Source organism: Malania oleifera, chromosome 1, assembly GCF_029873635.1.
Source record: "Malania oleifera isolate guangnan ecotype guangnan chromosome 1, ASM2987363v1, whole genome shotgun sequence".
Lineage (NCBI taxonomy): Eukaryota > Viridiplantae > Streptophyta > Magnoliopsida > Santalales > Ximeniaceae > Malania > Malania oleifera.
In genome coordinates this window covers 146,570,383-146,594,751 of record NC_080417.1, presented here as the reverse complement: position 1 = coordinate 146,594,751, position 24,369 = coordinate 146,570,383, and the positions used below count along the sequence as shown (strand labels likewise).

General features: G+C 38.0%; 2 protein-coding genes across 5 annotated transcripts; both read right to left on the bottom strand.

Annotated features, from left to right (window-relative positions):
• Window positions 1-7,148: 7,148 nt before the first annotated feature.
• On the bottom strand, window positions 7,149-13,581 carry LOC131145721 (F-box protein At4g22280-like). Of its 3 annotated transcripts, XR_009134192.1 has the most exons (4): window positions 12,497-13,568; window positions 11,863-12,343; window positions 7,698-7,846; window positions 7,149-7,356 (listed from the first exon to the last, which is right to left on the bottom strand). XR_009134192.1 is itself a non-coding variant. In XM_058094914.1 (2 exons), exons 1-2 carry the CDS (start codon window positions 13,445-13,447, stop codon window positions 11,930-11,932), a joined length of 1,365 nt encoding a protein of 454 aa, XP_057950897.1. In that variant the 5' UTR covers window positions 13,448-13,581; the 3' UTR covers window positions 11,713-11,929. The 3 variants fall into 3 exon arrangements, 1 of the variants encoding a protein (XP_057950897.1); XR_009134191.1 differs by having other exon boundaries at window positions 7,149-7,846; XM_058094914.1 differs by lacking the exons at window positions 7,149-7,356; window positions 7,698-7,846 and having other exon boundaries at window positions 11,713-12,343; window positions 12,497-13,581.
• A 7,428-nt stretch (window positions 13,582-21,009) lies between these two features.
• Window positions 21,010-22,748, bottom strand: LOC131145730 (F-box/LRR-repeat protein At4g14103-like). 2 transcript variants are annotated; one of them, XM_058094927.1, is made up of 3 exons: window positions 21,724-22,748; window positions 21,468-21,611; window positions 21,010-21,371 (listed from the first exon to the last, which is right to left on the bottom strand). In XM_058094927.1, exons 1-3 carry the CDS (start codon window positions 21,838-21,840, stop codon window positions 21,087-21,089), a joined length of 546 nt encoding a protein of 181 aa, XP_057950910.1. In that variant the 5' UTR covers window positions 21,841-22,748; the 3' UTR covers window positions 21,010-21,086. The 2 variants fall into 2 exon arrangements, with proteins under 2 accessions (XP_057950910.1, XP_057950906.1); XM_058094923.1 differs by lacking the exon at window positions 21,010-21,371 and having other exon boundaries at window positions 21,510-21,611; window positions 21,724-22,690.
• Window positions 22,749-24,369: the final 1,621 nt, after the last annotated feature.

The following is a 24,369-nucleotide window of genomic DNA, read 5'->3' as shown; positions in this document are numbered from 1 at the left end:
CAGATGAGTTATGTATGAGTTACCAGATGAAAATTATGTGACATGAGTATAGTTTTTAATTGGCATTAAATGAGCAAGTTTTGTGAATTACTGAAATGTAACGACTATAAGCCGAGATGAGAGATATGATGGCTATATGCCAAGAGATGAGATGAGACGTGATGGATGAATGACAAGTTTATAAAATGCTGGTTTTTACCGAGCCAGTTATGATAGATATGATACGTCGATTTTTATTGAGTTAGTATTTAGTAGATATGTTCACAGAAGTATGTATAGATTATGGTATATCACAGTTTTATGAAATGAATGATGATTACAGTTTTATATGATATAAATTGTCATATATGATATTAGAGCCCTGTCATGATATTCTCATGATTAAGCACGATACCGTAACTATATGTATGTAGGGGTGCTGTAGTGACTCGAAGAATAATAGTATTTAAATAATAAAGAGGGAGAGAAATGAAAACAGTAACAAAAGGAGGCAGCTGACTTCGTTACGAACACAGGGATTTCGTCGATGAGGGTACTTCAGGATCTCGTCGACGAGGTCCTGTCTCGTCGACGAGAAGATACCGAGAAGGATTTTTGAGAAGTCTGAAATTCGTTGACGAAGGTGCAGGTTAGTCGACGAACTTTCTACAGGACTCGTTGACGAGGTGACATAGCTCGTCAACAAATCCTGAAGTATAAATAGTGCTTAAACTCAGTTTTTTACGCAGAATTTTAGCATAGACTCTCTCTTTCTCTCTTTTCTATTCTATGGCCTCTCCCTCTTCTCTCTTCAATTCTGGCCTCGTCGTTCGCCGGATCGACGATTTGAGGCCACCACAATGCTTCTGGCGGAGTTCTCTTCAAGTTTGCTGGGGCGGATTGTCGGTAGGATCGAGTCGAATTTCTTCTCAGAATCAGGGTAAGGCCTTTTAGTCAAATTTTGGCCTTCTGTCAGTTGTAGGAAATGATGTAGGCAAAGAAATATTGATATTCTGTTCTGGCGAATGTTGTTTTCAAGTTGTTGAGTGGAGAACCCTGCGAGTGTAGGATCCGCTACAGTAGGAGGATTTTAGCAGAAACTAGGTAAGGGAAGTATGCTATGCTAGGTTATTTGAATATGATTTCAGTAAAAAGATTATAAATGTTCCATTAGAATATTATTCACAGCAGAAATTTATACAATTTATCAAATATGATTAATATGTTTAAAATTACTGTGTGGCTTGAGAATATAGATATAGTACAGAAATATGTCCTATAGTATTTTCCTGAGTTATGTTTTACAGAATATATATACAGTGGATATGTTTTATAGTAATTATAGAATACCATGATCATATAGTTGATATAGATACAATTTACAGTACCATGACATATAGTTTTACGGTTTATTTTAGAAAATACAGTCGATACAGATACAATTCATCACAGCATCATGGTTTATACAGTTATTACAAAATCATGGTAAAACAGATAGTTGTATATATAGAGATGTATTATATAGTATCAGACTCTGTTGGACCATACAGTTTACAAAGCACGGTACTGTAGTTACATACAGTATATAAAGTGCAATCACCTATTCAGATAATACATGGTATAAAGGTCGATCGCATAGAGCCCACAAGTGGACAAGCTCCCCATTAGATATGGGTAAAGGAGGGCTGATCAGACCTATGGAGTATAGTGATCTATTCCTAGTTGGCCAGTCAGGGTAGATCCCGCCTACGGGTCACACAACCCTGTCATGAGGGGTTAAATCATGACATACAGTTATCCACAAGGAAGATTTCTAATTATTACTATATTTATATAGATTTACAGAGACAGAAAATATATATATTTATTAAAAGTATTTTGAATAGAAGCCTAAAGTATAGAAATGTTAAGCAATAGATAAAAAAATAATGATTTATATTACTAGTATTGTACTTTACATATTCAGTGATACATGATTATATAGTAATATATTTTCAAGGTATTGTAACTCACTAGCAATAGCATATTTTGTCTTACTGAGTGTTGGCTCATCCCAATTAATTTAACATTTTTCAGGTGATCCAAGCAGGCGAGCAGATCAGGCTCGCAGGTAGAGGGGCTTCAGTACTGTCCTGTCAGTAGAGAGTGAGTATTTGGTTTTGAAGTATTTTTGTATATTCCTAGCCAATTAAGGGTATTTTGGGGAAACAGTCGCGCATGTATATTTTAGGAAACATTTTAGTACTTTGATATTGTATATAATTACATATGATTATTTTTTTATTTGATTTCTGCTTCTTGCTGCTTAGGTTGATGATTGAGTTTAATCCAGTATGGTATCAGAGCATTTTAAATGTTATAGTATAAATAATAATAATAAAAAAACTCAAGTTAAATAGCAGGTTGTTACAGGTGCAACCACACGGCTCAGTTAGAGTGTGGATGGGAAAGGTGACTGGTGGCCTGGGTAAAATACTCCCCGAAGGAGTGATTCTGGGGCCCCATCCGACGGAGTACTTCTGATGACTCAGTCTTCAGGTACAAATTGAGTAGGCACCGTCGTACTACTTTATGTTTGACTTAGCATTAGTCAGTCAACTATTTGCTAGGTCCAGCCTTCAGGCTGCACAACCCGTCATGGGGGAAAACATGTCGCACATGTATGTGATGGCGTGACGACGCTAGTCCTACTGACCAGGTTGTATCTTCTAGGCATATATGGGCATATTTACTATAGAAATGGCTATATTAAGCCAGAAGTATGTATTTTTCAGAGTTACAAAGCAATATAGATTTTAAAATTCCAATTGAATGTTTTTAAAATTAGTAGTATATGTACACATGAAATCTCATGCTAACCACACACTAATAATAATATAATCCGCCTTACTGAGAGGTGTCTCACCCTAGCATACAAATGTTGTTTTAGGTCCTCCGAGGGATCGAGTTTAGAGTACTATTAAGTTGGTTGTTGACCGTCGGTTGTTTTGTCAAAGCCGCAGAGTCGTAGACTGTAGCTATGTTTCTTTTGGGGATTGTAATAGTAGATTACGTTTTATGTATGTATGGATGTATATGGGAGACAGTTAGAAACTCTGGTAAGTATTAGATGATGTATGTTTTTCGCTGTGTATGTTTATGCAGTTTAGTATGGAACACCCGTTTTTCCCTTGTTTGGGTAGGTTGTATATGTATGGTATCAGAGAAATGTATGTTATGTATGTTTAGTGGCACTCTGGGCCCACCTAGAGGGTTGGGGCACTACATAACTGAATTCTCGTAGCAACCGAGTCTTGGCTTTGATACAAAGTGTCACGGTCCAAATATTTTCACACCGTTGTGAAAAGGTCGTGCGACGCTAGCTAAAGTACTCTTGTTTAACTAGCCAGCCTATCGTTTACCGACATTCATCCACGAAATACTTTGATTAACATTCAATCAAATGGCAGCGGAAATAGTAAGCAATCATGAAAGCAGTGGCAAGCAAGCAGTAAACATTGAATCTACGCAATTCATTAACAATACATCCGTTGACATTGTGTATTTGGCGAGGGAGGCAAGTGGGCTAAACACGTTGACAATAGCTAGTGAATTTTACTATGACTGATGAACACTCACCCTCCCCTAAAGAGCTTTCTAGGTCATTCCTACTTTAACACTAGGAAACATCAAAGTGACCAAGGAGTCATATTGCCTTGTTTGGCATACAAAGACACTATTAGCAAAAAATAATCCTATACTAGTATTTACATGATGGAAACTCATCACAAGCACACGAGATAAGTGGTCACAAGCAAGCATAATGCCCTAAACAAGCTTAGCTCGTGACATTCGGTTATGCCTACTCTACGAGCAAATGAGATCAACAACTTCACTACCTTAGGAGGAATTACAAGATGATATGGAATCAACCCTTTTACAAAATATCTCCAGCCTTGTACAAGATATATCCATTTTCTCTATCTCTCCTCTCCTTTCTATATACCCTATTTGCTTTAAGCATGTAAGTGGGTATATAAGCATGCAATGTATGTATCAAATGCAAGGGGTAGGGTGCCCTTATATAGGACAATATGGATAACAAGATTTATTGGGGTAAAAAAATCGAAATGACGGAAGATGGGATGACATCCACATTTTTCATAACAGAAGTCAAGTTATTATAACAAGCAAATTTTAATTATAATAATACAAATAAGAAAATAAAAATATATTCAAATATAAACAATTACAATTATTTTACTGTATTATTATATTTTAAAAACATTGTTTAGTGTTACAAAATTAATTTTATTGTAAATGACAATTGAAAAACTACAATCCATGTATTTGAGAGTACTTTTCTAACTTTCAATTTGGATTTAGGTAAATTTAGACAACATTTAATAAGATTTTGTATCATATTTTATCTAAATTCACAAAACTTCAAATTCTTTATTTTAAATTTTTAAGAAAATTTTATCGATATTTTTCAGCTACTCATCTTAATTATATTTACAGCCATTTTATTTTTTGAATAAAAAATTATGTGCAAAGTGAATGATTTGATCTATACAAGTTAATTTTGTATATTAAAATATTACAATAATTTTTTTCCTTTTTCTTAAAAACAATTAAAAAAGTAATAAAAAAAATAAAAAAGTTGCAATTTAAGTAAACACATTATAAACTAAATGTTGTTCCTAGGCACTCTTCTCTCTTATGGGAGTGCAATCGAAATTGCACATTTTAGTATCAACGACAAAATGATAATTTTTTTAGGTGTTTTTTTTTTTTTTAATTGGCTGTAGCGCATTTATGCTTGTATAAAATTTTTGAATACTAGGTGAATATAAATCAAAACAGTTGTGGAACCTAAAACTTGACATAGTTCTACATAAAAACTTCCTTTATCTTCTACAAGCAACAAACAATTTATAGCAATGTTGGCTTGGTTCTCTAGGCATAGGTAAAATAAGCAACAAAAGATTCAAGGAAACATTAATGGATTTTTAGATTACTAAAGGCATTGTGTCATGACACACCACCCCCCCCCCCCCCGGGGGGCGTTAAATTCAATTAAGGGGTCGCGCAACACTCGTTGAGACTCTCCCTCAACAAAGTCAGCCAACAACTACACGTTCAAACCTGCTGTCATGATTCATGAACACTCGAGAGGTTTTCGAAAGCCGTTCATAGACATTAAATATCAGTTCCAACAATATGAATTCATGAAGAGAAGGGACCTTCATACTCAATGATAAGTGGAATTAGTTGTTATATTCAATCAACGAGACAACTATACAAGCCATCATCCGAGTAATTCAACATTCAGTATAAAAATCCTTGGTAGACAGAGGTGACACGATCTCACTTTCCCATTTAACTACGATCACATTGTTGACCCCTAAGACTCCCCCACTCACTCTATCGACAACCTCGTCGATATGTTGTAAGAATTCTTTCACCCTACCATTGCGGCAACCTTCATCATTGACTACATGGCTACCGAGTTAGACTCTACATAATTAATCTCTACTCTATACAACTCATCCACAATATGAGAGAAATACAACCACTGACTTGTAAAGCACAAAAAAGAGATACGACCCATCCACGATGTGAAGTAACTACGACAACTAACTGGCAAAAAACTGAAAAGGGACATGACTCATTCACATTGTGTGAGGTAGCTACGATTGCTAACTCGTAAATAACCAAGGTACGACTCATCCACTATATGAGTTAACTACGACTACTAACTGGTAAGAAGTTGAAAAAAGGACAGATTTCATCCAGGTATGAGGTTACTATGACTACTGACTTGCAACGAGCTAAAAAGGTCCTCCAGTTAGTTGTCTTTTGGGCATTGAATAAAATGAATCTCTCATTGTACCATCATTCAAGTTGTTAGAGGCTTCCAATTCTCTATATTAACTCAGTCAAGGCGTGTAGCATTCACCCTTACTACCCTTTTCGCCATTTGGGCACGTCACCTTGCCTACTTTCCTAGGTATTTGGCGTGAACCATTATCCTTTCTCTACCATACTAATCAAAGCATGCATTATTCACCCAGCCAACCCTAGTACCCCACCGCCACAGGTTTCAATCTTTCAGTTTCAAAAACCCTAAATCCCTAATCCCTAATTTTGTCGTTCCTCCCAAAGTCCCAAACAACAAAATCCTTACGGCCTTACCTAGTAACCTTGTTCGCCAACACTAATTGCCACGAGTCGCGACGCCATTCAATTGTTCCAAAATCCAAAGAATCCAAACTTCCAATGTTCCAACCTTCAATGTTAGTGCAAGATGCAACGTGCAATCGACCTCGACGAAGACAAATTTGTATTTCCTAAAGGCGAAGGCGAAGGCAAAGACGAATACAAAAATTCCAACGGCGAAGACGAAGATGAAAACTTCAAAAGCAAAGACGAAGATGAAGGGCGATCAACCATCATTCATCTCTCTCCGTCTCTTAACTCTCAAATTTTCACTGATTATTCATCATCCACCTCTTCTCCATGCGAAGACGAGATGCATATCAACTTATGAATAATGTAGCCTAAAGAAATCCAATAATGGCAACAATAGCAGCAAATAGTAATTTAGCTCATTTCTTTTACCTCTTTTGACTTGTGGACGATGTAGCTAGCTTTGGACGTGGTGTCTCAAAAAGTAAGTTTGTTGATTTTCTATGCTTCCAAGTTGTTTCTTCTCAACTCTTGGCGCTCAAATGAGTATTTATTTTCACTAAATGTAGAATCTATAGTAATATAGGAGAATCCTATTGAAAAAAATTTGTATGAAAATTTTAAAATAAATAAATAAATAATTTATTTTTTAAACAAATTACCCAATAATATAAATTAAACAGACTAATTTAAATTTATATATTAGTCACTTATTAATAAACAGGTCAATCCAAATCCATTTAATCCCTACCCATTTATGACCCACCTGACCTGACCTGTTAACCTGTTTTGCCCCCCTAATTGAAACTCTTATAACATTTGCATCATTTTTCTCTATATCCAGTCAAGTCTTATTCATGCATATGACTAAGATCCCATCTATTTACCTTGAATTAAGGTTCATCTCATTGGCTAGATCTCTCCTTCACTTCCTTCATCTTCAACATCTTGAAATTAAATAGGATGAGTGATTGCCCTAAATTTGAAGTTCTATTCGATTTAAATAAGATATAATATAAACTTATATTAAAATTTATCCAAATCATCTCAAATCCAAATATAAGTTCCCAAATCCATACTTAAAACAAAGAAATAGTAGATCACATTTTTCATCATTAAAATCATAGACACCCAAACAGCAGATCACGCACTGAAACACATCAAAGCTCCAACTCCAGTACGCATTCACAATCCCCAGAGAGCAAACTGCGACACCCACATCTATCAGCATAAATCAAAAAGAAAAAGAAAGAAATAAAAAAAGAATGGAAAGCTAGAAAGATAAAGCAGGAATCCAATTACATCCTTGCCCTAAGTCAATTGACAATAGCACATCATTGATGCTGCATAAACCAGAAAACAATCATTGTCTAGACTCCAGCAAATTGGGCACCAAGTGAACCCCCAAAAAAATGCCTCACTAGTACAATTCACTTCGCCACCATCAAACCAAAATAATCTTTTGATCCAAGTCACGATTATATAGAAAGACAGGCCTTCACCATTTCCACCAGAGAGATACAAATAACCATGGCTGGAACACTCACCTCGCTGTAGGTTCACCACAAAACAATCACTATTGCAAAATCAGAACCCCTTTTGTAGCAATGCCCTGGAGCCAAACTCCAAATCCATGTCCTTGGACAGTACGTTCCTATTGTGTCCATGATCATATCAGCTTCATTCACTTGCAATTCTGAAATTGTATTGATAGGTCATCAAAAAAAATTCAAGAAACTCAAAATATGGGGCAGATTAGAAACAATTATTCATTGTGAATTAATCAAGCAACTAGCTCAGGGGAAAAAACACAATTGAAGCAGATTACAACTGTACCTAGATTGTTGGAGATTTCCAGTAGCATCGGAGAGCTGTAATTCCAAAACCACAATCAATTTTATGATCCTAAAATATATACATACTCGCCTCGCCAAAGAGTTCTTATAGCACTGGTAGAAATTTGGTAATTATGAGACATGGATATCTTGTGAGATGTTCAATCTTGATATTTTATGGCCCCATGCATCATCAAAATTGCAGGAAGCAATAATGCTTCTTATTCAGCTAGGGCATAAAGCACATTAGATGAAGTAATGTTATTGTAACATTGATGTGTTAATATGGTCAGTCTTAAAAACACTAGGCAAGCACCAATTCCACATTAACACAGCCCCTGCCAGTCCAATTCTATGCAAATGCAGTTAATCAAAATCAAAGCAACAAGGACATCACTTGCCAGTTGATAAGTATTCATACAGATTACAACGGCATGTCAATTTACATGATCAGATGTTGGCCTGTTGCCTTGGGTCAGCTAGGCAAGAGATAAGAATCTGAAAGTCAGCCAGACGATCACCACTCAACAATGCTGGTGAACAAAGGAGTGAAATGGTAAGAGCGAGGTCAGTGTTGCAAAGAGAGGCGAGGGGATTGAGGGAATGCCGGTGGAGAAATATAATTGATGAGCATCTGATTCACTAGTAGAAGTGTTTCAAAATCCAGCTGACCAAATGAGGAAGGGGACAAAGCTTCGTCGCGAAGGCCCTCCTATTGCATTCTTTACATATTTCACAGCAGATATTGAGAGATAGGGGTGGGAAAAAAAGTCAAATTAAATCTCAAAATGGAACAAAAAATTCAATCAGTTTTGAGAAAATTATTTGCAATGAACAAATCAAAGAACAATAACAAGAAGCACAACCAACAATAATAATTTTAAAATTAAATCACATGATTTAAAATTTAGACTTATATATATATATATACACACACAGATGAAGGAACTAAGATACAGAAGGAATCTATACAGATGTCATGAGAGTGATGAGAATTGGGAGATAACTTTCAGGGGCAATGGGGTTAGCAGTGGCCAGTGGTGGAGGTCAGTGGGGGTAAGGAGACTAGGACACTAGACCTGGTCACTGCTACTTGACATTTCCAGAGAGAGAGAGAGAGAGAACCTTGCAGAAAAGAGCACAACAAGAGAGGGACTCCGAGAGTAGGCTGCATATATTTCCCTGCAGCTCAAGCCCATTTTCAACCACTTGTGCTCTGAGGAGAAGACAGAATTAAAGCTCAAAGCTTTGTTGTTCTAAAATTCTTGAATGGGGTCCACTGAGACCCAGATAGAAGTGGAGGAAGATCATTGAACAGCTAGCTACGGACGCGCACCATGGAGAAGATGAAGAGTCTCTGCAGGACTGTCAAACTCAGAATGGCTGTCTTCTAAATCTTTGGATAACTCAATGTGCATGAAATCAATTACCTAAACAATATTTGGAATCTCCAATGATTTGCACAAATTGACCAAAGTGTCCCCCCCCCCCCCTTGTGAGGAAAAAAACCAATTGGAAATATCAACTTTAATTTTTGTACTAATATATATATAGGTTTTCTTCTCTTACCTTATATATATATATATATATATATATATATATAAGGTAAGAGAAGAAAACCTTTGCTGCAGAAGTGTTGAAATGTCCCACCTAAAGCAGCAATAAAGAGACATGTGAACAATTTGGGGAAATAAAATAGAAAGATTATTGAGTGTCTGTCGATGAGCAAAATTTTAAGCTAATACATTAAGATGGTTATTCTGGAGTCAGAATTCTTGGTGTGCCAAATAATTTTGGTTACTGTTGTGAGATGCATTTTTAGAAAATGAGTAGTCAGATTTCTGTCTAATCTGCAAAAGGCACAAGCTGCTCCTAGGACAATACTTTGGATCTGTATCCCTGTGCTTGTACCCAGAGATTATAGCTGGTTCCAGTTTCAATTTTATCAACCAAAAACTAGCAGCACAGCCTCCCTCTTCTACAATGTTGCTACCTGCCACAATCTATTTTTTCCCATTTTTCACAGGGCAATCATATGCTTTTCATCCATACTTCAATATATACTGCATAGAAGTTGCAATAAAATTAAAGCAGCAGTTTAACCAGCCTTTCAAAATATTAAAGGGAATGCTTTTAGAACCAAACCTAACCATTATTAAGAAGCAATTAAATAAGCACGGAGAAAAATCATATCATAAGCAAGAAACTCATATTACATGCAAGGCCCTGTTTGTTTCACCAAATAAGGAAATGCAAGGTCCATGCTCAAAGTGACATTCCAATCACAACATAACAGGTAATTATACTGACAATGGCTTCCTCTTTCATCAGTTCATCTATTATCACATCACACTTGTCCTCAAGCACATGGAATTATAGGCAAGGAATCTAAGCTATGCCAAATCCAATTTACCAATTTCACTGCACTTTGCATGATGCCCAAGCATAATCAGAATGACCATGTACCTTGCATATTCAAAAAATTTCTGACCTTATACTTTGGAAATTCAAAAAATCTCAATATAACCACTGATATAATTTTTGCTGAAGCAAATTCAAACCAAACGATTCTTAAGACATGAAAATTGTTGAAACAATATTCTGTGCGTCCCCTGCTGGGCCAACAATGAACATCACCTAGTTGCCTACATCTAATACAAAAACCTTTGAATGGAAATGTGTTACAAAGAAGTTAAACTAATAAATTTCTCTAACTCCTACGGAAAAAAAAATTATAATTTTAAAAAACCTATCAATCACATTACAGAAATCCAAGAAACCAGCATACTCCAGATACAATCTACAAATCCCAGGCTTTTTAATTGCAGAGTGATGGCTTAAATCTGGCCCAAACTTCCTCACCCCTTCACAGATTTGTGTGGATGGTGAAGAGCCTTAATGATTTCCCAATTTGTAAAACCCAGGCTAGTAAAAAAAGTGGCTGTTTGAATGCTGCCCACATTTCAAACCCTTCATAGATCTGTGTCAAAGATTTTCAACGAATTTTGCTCCATAGCATCAATGGTTTTCCATGATTTTTATAGCTCAAGGTCGAACTCCCCAAAAAAGCCAACAGTATATAAAATAATATCACATCAGTCTAAAGATAAGATCACTAAAAAGATTATATCATTATAAAAATGCAAATATCTTCAAATAAACCAAATTGTGTGCATCTTCACAAGTAATATAAGAAATCAACTGTTTTGTCAGCATAATTGTACAGATTTATAAAATCACCAAAACATTCAATGTCTGGCATCCAGCCTTTAAAACAGTGTACAGGGGAGAAACTGAGAAAGATGTGCAACACTCTTACAGCACTTGAGAGAGACTAAGGCAGAAAGACAGTCGTGCTTGTAAGAGAGATATTGGCTTGCAAAAAGCTAACCTTTACTTTCCTGAAATAGATGTTAGGATCGTTGGCCATGTTTAAGAGGCAGATAAGTAAACAAAAAAAATCTGTTGGAGCAGGTCACAGTCATTCCCATTGTCCCATTTCAAGTAGTGGCAACTGCTCTTGAGAAATTGTCCTCTTCTAACACCACATAAGTCTTATTTCTAATAGTAAATCTAAGTCTTCTATTTGAATTTGATCTTCACAACTTTATCATCATTCCTAAGAATTTCTTCATAGTTCACACTGTCCCTTAATAAGACTCCAAAATTCATATTTGCAAGTTTTTTCAATGAAAGAGCAATTGAATGTTCAATATCACACGAAGTATGCTGCACACTGAAAGCTATATGATTATGAGAAGGCAAATCCATTAAGAAAAGGGAGGAAAAGAAAAATGAAAAGATACATCCCAATACAAAAAGCTTTGTAAAATTGTAGCACTTTCTTCTCATTTGCTTCATTGCCCTAACTATGTACCTTCTTTTACACAGCTTCAATTGCATAATACAAAAGCTTTAGATTTTTGTTTTATCTTTTAGTTCTTTCAGGTGAGGATGATGCGACAGGTCTTTGATCGCCTTGGAATTGTCAAAAGTTTTTTGCCGATATAAAACTCCTTCCGAGGGCACCTTGGAGCAAAGAAACTAATCGTCATCTTCTCCAAAACCTCTGCTCTCTCTAAAAAATACTCTACCAGTTCCAGTTCATCATTCTTCCCATTGAATTCCTTTAGTTCAATTTCCTTGAGATGAGATGACAAACAGCTAGCCGTCCGGGATGAAATCATATCTCCTTTGACATCTAGAAAAACCACCCTCCCAATGACTAGCACTTTGAGATTAGGAGAACAATATAGTAACTCTGGCAGTAGAACGAACCTACAGCTAGAGTAAGTATCAAGCTCCAAACGGGTCAAGTTAGGAAATGCAGGCAGCCAGCATTGATTAACTTCAAGAACCTTCATGCAAGATAATTTTTTTAGTTGAACGCAAAACAACAGAAACAAAAAATCAACGAAAATGCATTAGGTTCTATATCAAACATGATTAGGAGATCTAAAGAGCTATGAATTTATTCATATAAAGAAAGTATAAGGAAGCTGACATCTCACCCACACAGCATTTTCGGACAAATGAAGAGATTCCACCTTGGAGATTGCTTCAAAAAGTTTAATTAGCTGCTGATCCGAAGATAATCTATCCTGGGTAATGCATAAATGAACTTCAGCTGGGGAGGTTAGCCCCTTAAAAGCATAGCGTTTGGCCACATTACCCGAGTACCGGAGGTATTGAAGACATGGAGCATCAACTACAACTTCACTCTCACAAACTTCACCTCCAGTTGACAAATATTGCAACCCCAATGTAAGCCTTTTAAGGGTAGGAATTGAAATATCAAAAACTTGTACCTTCGGGATAAACCTACAGTAAAATGTAAGCAAATCTTCGAGCACAGGACAGCCGGATAAGACCCTCTTAAAGGATTCATAATCAAGAAAGAGAAATTTAAGATGAAGGGTCTTCAGACTCGGAAAAGAAACATCACTGGGAACATTGAGGTCGCCATTCACTTCCAGTTTTAGAACAGCTAGCGTTCTACAAGTTAGAAGATCGCAAGGCAGCAAGTCCAAGTTTGTGTCTTTTGTCAAATCATTCGTCACATCAAGCTTAAGCTCAAGTTCTCGAACATTACAGCGAGCAACAGCCGATACCCAAGTATTAACATGTGGATCATCGTCGTTCACATCGCATTTAAGACGAAACCGATTCATGTGCAACGAACTACGCAGAGCCAGCACTCTGTACACGAAGTTCACGAAACTACGACGAGACTCCCTGCCGCAGTCAACTTCGAGTGGGTGTACGCGCAAAGAATCGTCGAAATCGAGATTAGGGCTGGAGACGAAGAGGTACTTCCAGCGGGTGGATAAGATGCTGGTTCTGCCTGCATCTTTTGTGGGCAGAAAAGAGAGTATGTAACAGAGAACAGAGTCTGGAAGGTTGCTGATCCTATCTTCAGCATCGTCACGCACCTTCTTGCGTTTCAGCCGCGAAGCCCCCATGAATTCCTGTGGCTAGAGCAACTCAATGCATTGAAAATTGGGAGGAAGGTTTTTTTTGCAAGATATATTGATTAATTGGTCCCCGGGAGGCCGGGATTCTCATTAGGGTTTGGAATCTCGAGAAGGCAGAGGTTTTTTGGAGTTTTTTCCCATTTTATAATTAAAAAGAAATAAAATATAAAATTACACTCTGATTGGAAAATTTTTTCCTAAAATAATGCTCACGTAATCTCGCAGCTTCATGCTGCGAGATTTAAACTGATGGCCACTCTGCCTTCGACACGTGGCAAATAGAGAAACATGGGACAGGTGACGCGTGGCGACGCTTGAAGAAATCTCGCAGCTCCAAGCTGCGAGATTTAATGAGCCATCGAACCGAAACGTGACGCGTGGCTGGGAGATTAAATGAGGTATCGAACTAGTGGTGACGCGTGGCAGAAAATCTCACAGGACGAAGCTGCGAGATTTGTGCCTGACATCCATCCGCGTGGTGACACGTGGTAAATCTCGTAGGACTAACCTGCGAGATTTGCTTCGTCTGCTGAATTCCTCCCCGAGCCTTCTCAGAACACAATATTGCAGAGGAGAAAAGTTACAGACCTTCGAGCTTGCAGAGGACCGTTGCGTTGGCAGGTTACCGTTCGAGGTGCAGGTGACCGTTCGGGGGAAGGCGAGGCGAGGCGAGGCTATTTAAGGGCCGAAGATGGGGTATATTATTTATTATTTAGAAAAAAACGTGAATATTTTATTTAACTTACTAGATTTACTGAGATTTATTTTATGTTTTGAGTTGGTTTGATATCATATTTGCGTTCCGACTATTTGGGTTCGTTGCTGCATCTAGAGGAAGGTTAGTTTTTTTAATTAATAATTTCATTAACGTTTATATCTCTAATAGTATTTGTATATACTCCGCATAATCATGTAAATTTTTAATAATTTAATCTGAATATTTTAAATAAAAAAAAGTATATTGATCTAATATTTATGCTTCAAATTTTATCTTCAATATTTTAAATTTACATATTCATTAATATCAAAGAAGAAATACTGTTTAGGACATTTGTTTGTTTGTATTTTTTATGTTGTTTATGGGTCTTAACTCACTTTGATAAGGTTCTTTAATTACAAAACCATTATTAGATGAATTGATCCATAATTTACATTATCTATTATTTGAGTGTACTAGTTATGCGTGTCTCCTTGATCATCAAGTATAAATTGAGACAAAAAGTTAGGATAGTTTAACATGTAATAGATATTTACATTATCAAAATGACTTAATTGAGATACCTTTGGCTGTCACACAAACTAAATTATTATAAAATTGTGAACGTAGAAAAAGTTAATCTTTTACCAATATTTATTATTTATTAGAGTCACATGAAAGAAAATGAAAAAAAATAAAAATTGTTGTTATTTTTAGACTTCTTACATGAGATAATTATTTAGATGAAAAAATCTAACTCTATGTTTTTCCGTAATAATTGTTGCACGTTTCACAATAAGTACATAGATTTTTTAAAAAATAACATGAAATAATTTATGAATAAATATCGCGAAAATCTAATATGTTTTAATAGTTGCAAAGATATAAATAAAATTTTCTATTGTATAATTATCTCATAGTAACAAATAAGTTGTAGTTTGTTGATCTATAAATGCTTCATAATAAAGTTAAAAGGTTAAATTTAAGTTAATTTAACTTGTTCAACATTAGTCTTATATACTCATATTGAGTGTACTCCATGCCAAAATCATACAAATTTTTTTGTTAGAGTACGATCCGATCTACTACACATGACTATGATTTGTTTGTGTTTGAAATTTGATAATACAAACTATATAAATGACAAAAGGTATGTGCTTAACTAGTTGCCTTTGTGAGATAATTATTTAGATGTATCATTGTAGTGTCATCTTCATCAAACTTTTCGCATCACTTCTCTATATTGACTTATCAAAATTTGTAAATTATATTGTATTTGATGACACAAATTTGAAACTTTATATATAAATTTGTTAAAATTTAGATAAAATTCAACATAACATAAACTTGAATTATAACTGATGTGTGGATTCTCACTCCTCCCAAATTTTGTTTAAGAAAAAATAGAAAAATGAATCTCATTTTCTTTCTTATGTATAAAAAATAACTTTCTAAATTAGTGACAAGATGAGTTCATTGGAGATAAATGATATATTAAAAATAATTTTTTATTAATGTTTGGAAGCAATGTGAATATGATAGTGGCATGCATATAAGTTGAAGGAATTATAAATTAATTATTTAGTATACACTCAATGGCACATGATGTTTTGGAGCTTTTGAATCTATATTTGAGATATGTATATACATACATATATATATATATATATATATATATAATTAATTTTATTATATAATATAAATTTAAAATGTTAATTAATTTTTATAAAATATTAAATAAATATTTGTGACACACGCATTAATTGAAGGCTTGTTTACAAAAAAGTTTCAAAGATATTATATGTTATATCTAAAAGTATTTGTTTTCTAAGCACGAATTTAAATGCCTCCTGCATACCTCCTGCATGGCTGATACAGTGATGTGAATTGCATGCTGGTAGATATCATAGGTTCTCGCATGCTTAAATTATATTATTATATTGTCTGCAAACATTTAAGGATCATTGTAAAAATGGGTAAATGTTCAAATTACACTTGACATGCTGCCCAAATTTTGATACGACTTTTCGTAGAGAAGTCAGAATTGCATGCAAGAATATTTTCAAAGTGACAAGTGAAACATTTGGAGAATATTGCATGCACATGAACATATTGAAAATAATTTTTGTTCACTATTCACTTAGCATACGACTTATACATAAAATTATTATTTTGCGTAGGTCTTTTATATTTACCAGGCGTCAATCTAGATGGCAGAAAGTTCAAGCAGTATTCCGATTCCGGTATTATTGTACATGGGGGGTAACATTATAACCAGAAAAATCGGTGTTAGTTATAGTATTCCGCCAGTTCAACCTATTAGAATTGGTCATAGGTGTAAATTAACTAAATTACATACGAAAATATACAAGTATTTGCATATTGATCCAAATCAATATGCATTGCGGCTAACCGCAAGATACCCGATTAAGGGGCATCATGATACAATCTTCTATAAGGTTGTTCCCGTAACTAGTGATTACGGTTTGCGCATGGTCTTGGATGCACACTGCGTAGGGACGACATATTTTACTGTGCAACTGTATGTCGAACTCATTCCTCAGATGGGTGTCGCCACACATGGGCAGCCGGGAACGTCTATTGAGCACGTGGTTGAAGCGGAGGAAGAAGATGCAGATGTTGGTGGGATGATATGAACGAATGTCCACGATCGTCATTCGAGGCGCAGACGTACGAAGGAACTACTATTCATACGAATTATCATGGTGTTTGCAAAGATGTTTCAGCAGAACAACCAGGATCGTTGTTCGCAATAGCGAACAACGCGCTGGACGTGGGGATGAACATCACGAACGATGTTCATTTACAAGATGACACGTACAAGGAGAAAATTGGTGAAGGGACGAACGAGTTCCCCGATGATGTCGACCCACCCCCCCGTCAATCAAACGATGGCACGTATACGGCAGATTTCATGGACGAACCTCCTATGTATGGTGTAATTAACGTAGATGCTGCAGATTTATCCCATGGTGATGAGCTTCCTATACGGGTAACTCGTTGGAATGAATCATCAGAACTGAGTCAAGGGATGCTATTCGGGTCGAAAGATCAATTGATAGCTACTGTGCGAATATACCACGCTCGAACGCACCATGACTTCCACGTCCTGCAGTCGACCCCACTATTATGGGTTGTTAGGTATAAGAACTCTGAATGCAGTTGAAGACTGCGTGCGATGTATCGTCAAAAACATCGATTCTTCGAAATCACTCAATATGGTGGTCCGCACACATGCTTGAATGAACTCCTCTCGCAAGACCATAGCCAAATCACATCGTCCCTTATTGCTAGGGAGATTGTGAATATGATAAAGGGTGATGCGTCGACCTCAATCGCTATTTTGAAAGAATTCATAGATCGTCGTTTTGGCTATTCCATCTCATATAAGAAAATTTGGTTAGGAAAACAGAAGGCAATTGCTCAAGTATTCGACGATTGGGAGAAGTCTTATCAGACGTTGCCTAGGTGGATGGAAGCAATGTGTACTTATAATCCTGGTACTGTCGTCAAGTGGAGGTGGAACCCTATACCAGGCAGCGATCAGACCATAGCATTTGTATCAGTCTTTTAGGTGTTCGCAGCATCTATTCAAGTTTTTCCCCACTGTCCTCCTGTGATATGTATAGATGGGACACACTTGTACGGTAAGTACAAGGGAAAACTCCTTATTGCGACATGTCCGGATGCAAATAGGCAAATATTTCCCCTTGCATTCGCTATGGTGCAAGAGGAAAGTTTAGACACATGGAATTGGTTTCTGTGTTGTCTTCGTTCCATTACCGATAGGGACGACATTTACCTTATATCAGATAGGCATCCAGGGATCATCGCTGCAGTGTCTCACAATCCCGATTGGCAGCCACCGCGTGCGCACCACCAATTTTGCCTTCGACACGTTGTAAGCAACTTCGGCACGAAAGTGCACAGTGTCAATCTGAAGCGAATGGCTGAGCGCGCGGGAAGGGAGCATCAGGTCAGAAAGTTTAACATGTGAATGGAGAAGATCTTCGATGAGGGTGGGGAACCCGCGAAGACGTTCTTTGATCAAATCGCTCCTCATATATGGACTCAGTGCCACGACGGGGGCAGAAGGTATGGGAACATGACGACAAACCTCGTCGAATGTTTCAACGCAGTCCTTAAGGGCGCTCGTAGCCTCCCAATCACTGCCCTTGTGCAACTGACATTTTATCGCTTTGCACATTATTTCAACAGTCGACGGGAGGCTGCTCGTAATGCAATATCAGGAGGAAATGCATTAACTCCTCATATATTGCTTGCGATGGAAAGAAGGAAGTTGAAAGCGACCGGACATTGCGTGACGACGTTCAACTGGTCTAGAGGTACTTTTAGCATCACGACTGCACAGTTGGGACCTTATAAAGGAAACAACGCGCAAACGCTGCGCATTCAAGATTTGCACGTCTGCTCGTGTGGGAAGTGGCAAGCCTTACACTTTCCATGCTCCCACCTTCTCGTTGCATGTGCGGAGACACGACTCAACGCCATGCAGTACGTTGAGCCTTCTTCAAGCACCGCCGAACATTATGCGACATATGCAGTAGATTTTCAGCCGATTATGCACGAGGCGTACTGGCCAGCATCGTCGTTGCTGACTATATAGGCAAATTCAGCGTATGCTCGACATAAAGGTCGTCCAAGGAGCTCCCGTATACACAATGAGATGGACGCTAGGGAATGTAGGAAAAGGAGCACGTCAGTATATGTCATCAAGAAGGGCATAATTGCACAAGGTGTCCGAGAAGGACCCACTCAGGCGATGCAGCGGGACCGTCGCGTTGATGTCGTATGCAGTTTTATACTATTTCACACCGTTTTTTTTTTTTTTTTTTTTTTTTTTTTTTTGTATGTACCTATTCTGATGCAACGATGCATTTCCAGGATTGATCCAGGGCCGTCCGATCTGAGCGTATTGACGATGGGCGATCATCACAAGGCCAACCGAGCGTGGGCTGATGGGCATACGGAGCCCCTGTGCTGCCGAGGGGGCACGCAGTTTGCCGAGCGTTGGTTATAGGCAGACCCCCGCATTGTCCAGCTGATACGCGATGCGGGGTTTTATGGCATTTATTGGATTGCTCATATCCAGCTTGATTGGCATCTTGTCACATCATTGGTGGAGCGATGGAGACCCGAGACGCACACGTTCCACCTACCTCATGGTGAGGCCACCGTCACATTACAGGACGTAGCTGTTTTGTTCGGGTTGCCGATTATGGGCGAGCTGTCACTGGTCGCACTGCCGGGCCAGTGGAAGGACCTACAGACCATTAGGGTCGACTCGCCCTGCGTACTATATGCGAGCGTTTGTTAGGTGTCGTTCCGCCTAACAGCGAGTTGGTTGGTGCACGCATTCGTATGCGGTTCCTTGAGGGGGATGCGTTTCGTGAGCTTCCGGCACATGCAGATGTTCAGACGATCGCATGCCACGCACGAGCCCACTTGTTGCATTTGATTTGTGGGGTGATCTTCTCGGATGTTTCCAGCAGTTATGTGCATCTGATGTTCCTTCCACTCCTTGAGGACTTCAGAGCGTGTCACTCGTACAGTTGGGGGTCCGCCACTTTGGCGTGGTTGTACAGGGAGATGTGTCGCGCCGCGCACCACTCGAAGACACAGATTGCGGGCCCCCTTCGCTTACTCCAGGTTTGGGCTTGGGAGAGATTTCCTTCATTCGCGCCTACGCGGCGAGATTTCCTACAGATTGAGAGGGGTCAGGACGGTCGTTCGGTTGATCCTCTCCCACTCGCATATTGGTTAGTACAAATTTTATCTATCCCTTCTCATTCACTCAATAACTATTACGAATACTAATTCGTAATATGTAGTAGTCTTGCATTTAGGAACTTACGTTTCATCTTATACAGATGGAGGGACAACTTGAGGGCATCGATGGTTGCGCTTCACACATTGCCCTGGTACAGGTTCGAGTTGGACATGCATCGGGAGCATGAGGTATAAATCAGTTAAAGTATAGCACATGATATTATTTCTTTCTATCTTTCAGTTGTGTATAGTCCGTTTAACTTTTTGTTTTGTCTAACTGCAGTTTATATGGATGCCCTACACAGATGAGATTTTAACCGACATGCCGCCTGCCTATGCAGACGGGAGGGACCTGTGGATAGCGCTAGTGCCACTCATATGCTTTCATATTATTGAGTGGTATTTCCCCGATCGAGTCATGCGACAGTTCGGGTTTCGACAGGTCATTCCCGCCCCATTTATGACTTCGGGGGTAGATATTGTTGGAGACGATCTCCACGGCATGGATGTGGTTTACTGTCCCAGCTTCGTCTCAAAGTCGCTAAACCTGAAGGTAAGCTCTAATTTTTAATAACGCTCCTCACCCTTTCCAAGCTCTGATACCGATGTTAGGTGGTCTTAAGTCTTCTCAGTCTCAAAAGCTAACTCATGGGATGAAACTTTCCCTCATACTTAATAAATGACCACCAACCCCTTCCACGCCCGATGTGTGATAGGAAGATTGTTGGAGTTATCTCACATCGATTGTAGAAATGGCTGATAGTCAGTTATTAAGTATGAGGAAAAGTCTTACCCCATGAGCTAGCTTTTGGGGTTGAGAAGACTCAAGACCACCCAACAACCCCCATCCTTCAATATCAGCTTGCAAAGAGGGTCAAACTACTCCATCCAAGTCCTTAAGGAAAATTATAATAGTGCTTGAGCAGAAAGACGGATTAAACAAAAGGATATTGTAATAGTACTTGTTATAATATTAGCATTAGATATTCTTTACCAAAAAAAAAAAAACCTATGGACAATTAATATATTAAACACAGCAAAGGACACAAATGTGTATATATACACATGCGTGGTATATATATATACAGCTGGCATTACATATTTACATTTGATTCAAATTTATTTTCTTTCATATTTTGAGAGGAGCTTGATCTGACATATTTCTGAGCACCTTGGAAAGGTTAACAATCTCTTGGCAATAAGCAATTCCTTCTCCATGGACATAGAAGAATCAATTGTTATCTTTCTCAATACTTCTGCACTAGCTAAGACAAACTTCACTAGCTGAAGTTCACATCTCCTCCCATGGAATTCCTCTATTTCAAGTTCCTCAAGGTGTAATGACAGACATGTAGGCACATGGTTTGGCAAGTGATAGTCAAAGTCCTTCTGTTGTAAAAAACCCTGTTAAGAGGAAGGAGGCAGGGAGAGGAGGGATTAAAAATCTAGTTTGGGAAAATTTTGTTAAGAGTATAATTGTTCATCACAATCTTTGCTCACCTCTGAAAACAAAAGCACTTCAAGATTGGACGAACTATTAAGTAATTTAAGCACCAGTTCCCATCCATTATAATTGACAGTGCCAAGTCCCAAATGAATCAAGTTAGAAAATGTGGGCAAGCAACATTTGGCGATTTCAAGAGTCTGTATGCAATATTACAATTAAAAGAACAAAATCAATTAACATGTGTAAGGTCCTACAAGCTAGTTATTCCAATCACTTGATTCACTCATGAGAGAATTGCAGAAAGCTTACCTGCAAAGTGCCGGCGGACAAATAAAGAAATCCCACATTAGAAATCCCTTCAACAAGGTCGCGTACATGCTGAAAAATGAAAGAAGCTATTAACATAGCGAATGCTCGGCTTGACATCAATATGAGCTTCAGATAGAGAGTTCAGATTCTCCAGAGTGTAGCCGTCGGCTAAAACATCAAAGTAGTCTAGGCATTCAAGGCTTGGAGCATTAATCGTGACTTTGTATCTAATAGCAGACTCGCTTTTGATCGTGAGGTTCTTAAGTGTAGAAATTGAAATGTCGAGCGCAGGCAAACTGTCCAACCAGCAGTCACGCATATGCAAATCTTCAAGCACAGGGCACCCAGAAAAGAGCGTCTCCATCGAACAGTCGTTCTCGAACTCAACCGACACAAGATGGAGAATCTTGAGGCTTGGAAGACGCACATTGGCGGGAACATTGAAGCAAAAATTCAAATCCAATTTTAGAACGACTAGGGTTTGGCAAGTGAAGAGATTAGAACACAGCAGATACCGATTGGCATCAATGAGAAGATCAAATTCGCGAACATCACGGCATACAGCGGCGGATATCCACGCATTGAGATGCGGATAGTTGTTGCTAACATAACATTTAAGGCGAAATGCATTTATACGGAGCGAACCGCGAAGAGCCAACGATCTGTACACGAAATCAACAAAACAGGGATGACCCACCAAAGATTCATCGAAGTCGAGATCTGGGATTGAGGCGAAGAGGTACTTCCAGCGAGCGGACAAGGTGCTGGTTCTGACTGCATCTTTGGTGGGGAGGAACGAGAGAATGTGACAGAGAAGAGAGTCTGGGAGACTGCTGATGCTGTCTACGGATTCGTCGGCACCATCAAGAATCTTCAAGGACTTCAACATGAGGAGTGATCCTGATCGTGAACGGGAACCCTGAATCTTGATTGCAAGAACTGTTTACTTCGGTGAAGGCAGAAGTTTTCTTTTTCACATTCTACAGTAGCTCTTTTGGGCTCCGTGTGGAATAAAGATTTTGTTTGAGTGAAAAAAAATGAAGATACCAAGGAAATAGGTTTTTACGGCCATGATTGGGAAAAAAAATTAAGTTCTCCAGAAATCAACGTGGTTAGACCTTTTAATCAAAAGAAAATATATGAAATAGTTGATCTTATTAAAGTAATTCCATCATATAATACTCATTATTTAAGGTGTTTTCACTTATTGAGAGAATTTAATGCATAAAAACATTAATTAAGGTGTTTTCACTGAGAGAATTTAATGCATAAAACATTATGTTTATTCTTTGGAAGCACCTAATTTTATTTTTATTTTTTCATATTTTACTATGTCCTTTATCTCTATCGTGTTGGAAAATTGAAATTTTCAACCACAAAATCAAAAAAATTATTAACAGATTCACTTTATCACATTATTCATGGTAAAATATTGATAAATCATAATTTTTAATTTATTTTTTTAAAAAATTATAATTTATTTATTTATCTAAAATATAAGTTATTACTATTCTGGTATACTCGAGGAGTACGGAAGAGCATGTGAAACATTTAAGGTTAGTGTTACAGATTCTGCGGGAGAAGAAACTGTATGCTAAATTGAAGAAGTGTGAATTATGGTTGAGTCATATTGCGTTCTTAGGCCATATGGTTACTGGGGATGGTATATTAGTTGATCCTAACAAGATTGAAGTTGTGGTCGACCGGGTAAGGCCGAAAAGTGTGCAGGAGGTTCGGAGTTTTCTGGGACTGGCAGGTTACTATCGTCGGTTCGTAGAGGATTTCTCTAAACTATCTCGGCCTCTAACTCGATTGATCAGGAAATAAGTAATGTTTGACTGAACTAGTGATTGCGAGCAGTGCTTTCAAGAGTTAAAGCACCGGCTGGTTACTGCTCCAGTGTTGACCATTCCTTCGGGGGATGGTAGGTTTGTGATTTATAGCGATGCATCTCTGAAGGGTTTGGGATGTATGCTCATGCAGCAGGATAAGGTAGTGGCGTATGCTTCTCTGCAATTGAAAGAGTATGAGAAGAATTATCCTACGCATGATCTGAAATTGACTGTTGTGGTATATGCACTGAAAATCTGGCGACACTATCTTTATGGGATACAGTGTGAGATCTTCATAGACCATAAGAGTCTTAGGTATTTCTTCATGCAGAAGGAGTTGAACATAAGGCAGAGGCGGTGGCTTGAATTGATTAAAGACTACGATTGTACGATCAGTTATCACCCGGGTAAGGCTAATGTGGTTGCTGATGCGTTGAGTCGAAAGTCAAGGCCTACGGATGTATCTGCGGTTGTAATTCAGTGTCACATCAGACGAGATTTGGAAAGCTCAGGTATAGAGTTGGTGGTTGGTGATCATTAGGCTTTCCTTGCTGGTTTAGTGGTCTAACCAACCTTATTTGAGCGTATAAAAGCTGTGCAGACTAGTGATGCAGAGTTGGCAGAGGTTATGGAAAAGGTACAATAAGGAATGGCTACAGAGTTTAACATCTCTGAGGGAGGTGTGCTGAGGTTTGGGACCAGACTGTGTGTTCCGAATGATGTTGAGATCAGAAGGACGATTCTAGAGGAGGCGCATCATTCTATGTATACGATACATCCTGATAGTGCAAAGATGTATCGGGATCTATGCGAG

Bases quoted from the DNA above. Each gene is read 5' to 3' on its own strand.
- LOC131145721 (XM_058094914.1), bottom strand. From the start codon at position 13,447: ATGGGGGCTTCGCGGCTGAAACGCAAGAAGGTGCGTGACGATGCTGAA. The intron at 12,344-12,496 runs GTGAGATGTCAG...TCTTGCATGAAG, and splicing joins TGTCCGAAAATGCTGTGTGG to GTTCTTGAAGTTAATCAATG.
- LOC131145730 (XM_058094923.1), bottom strand. From the start codon at position 22,612: ATGTTGAAGTCCTTGAAGATTCTTGATGGTGCCGACGAATCCGTAGAC.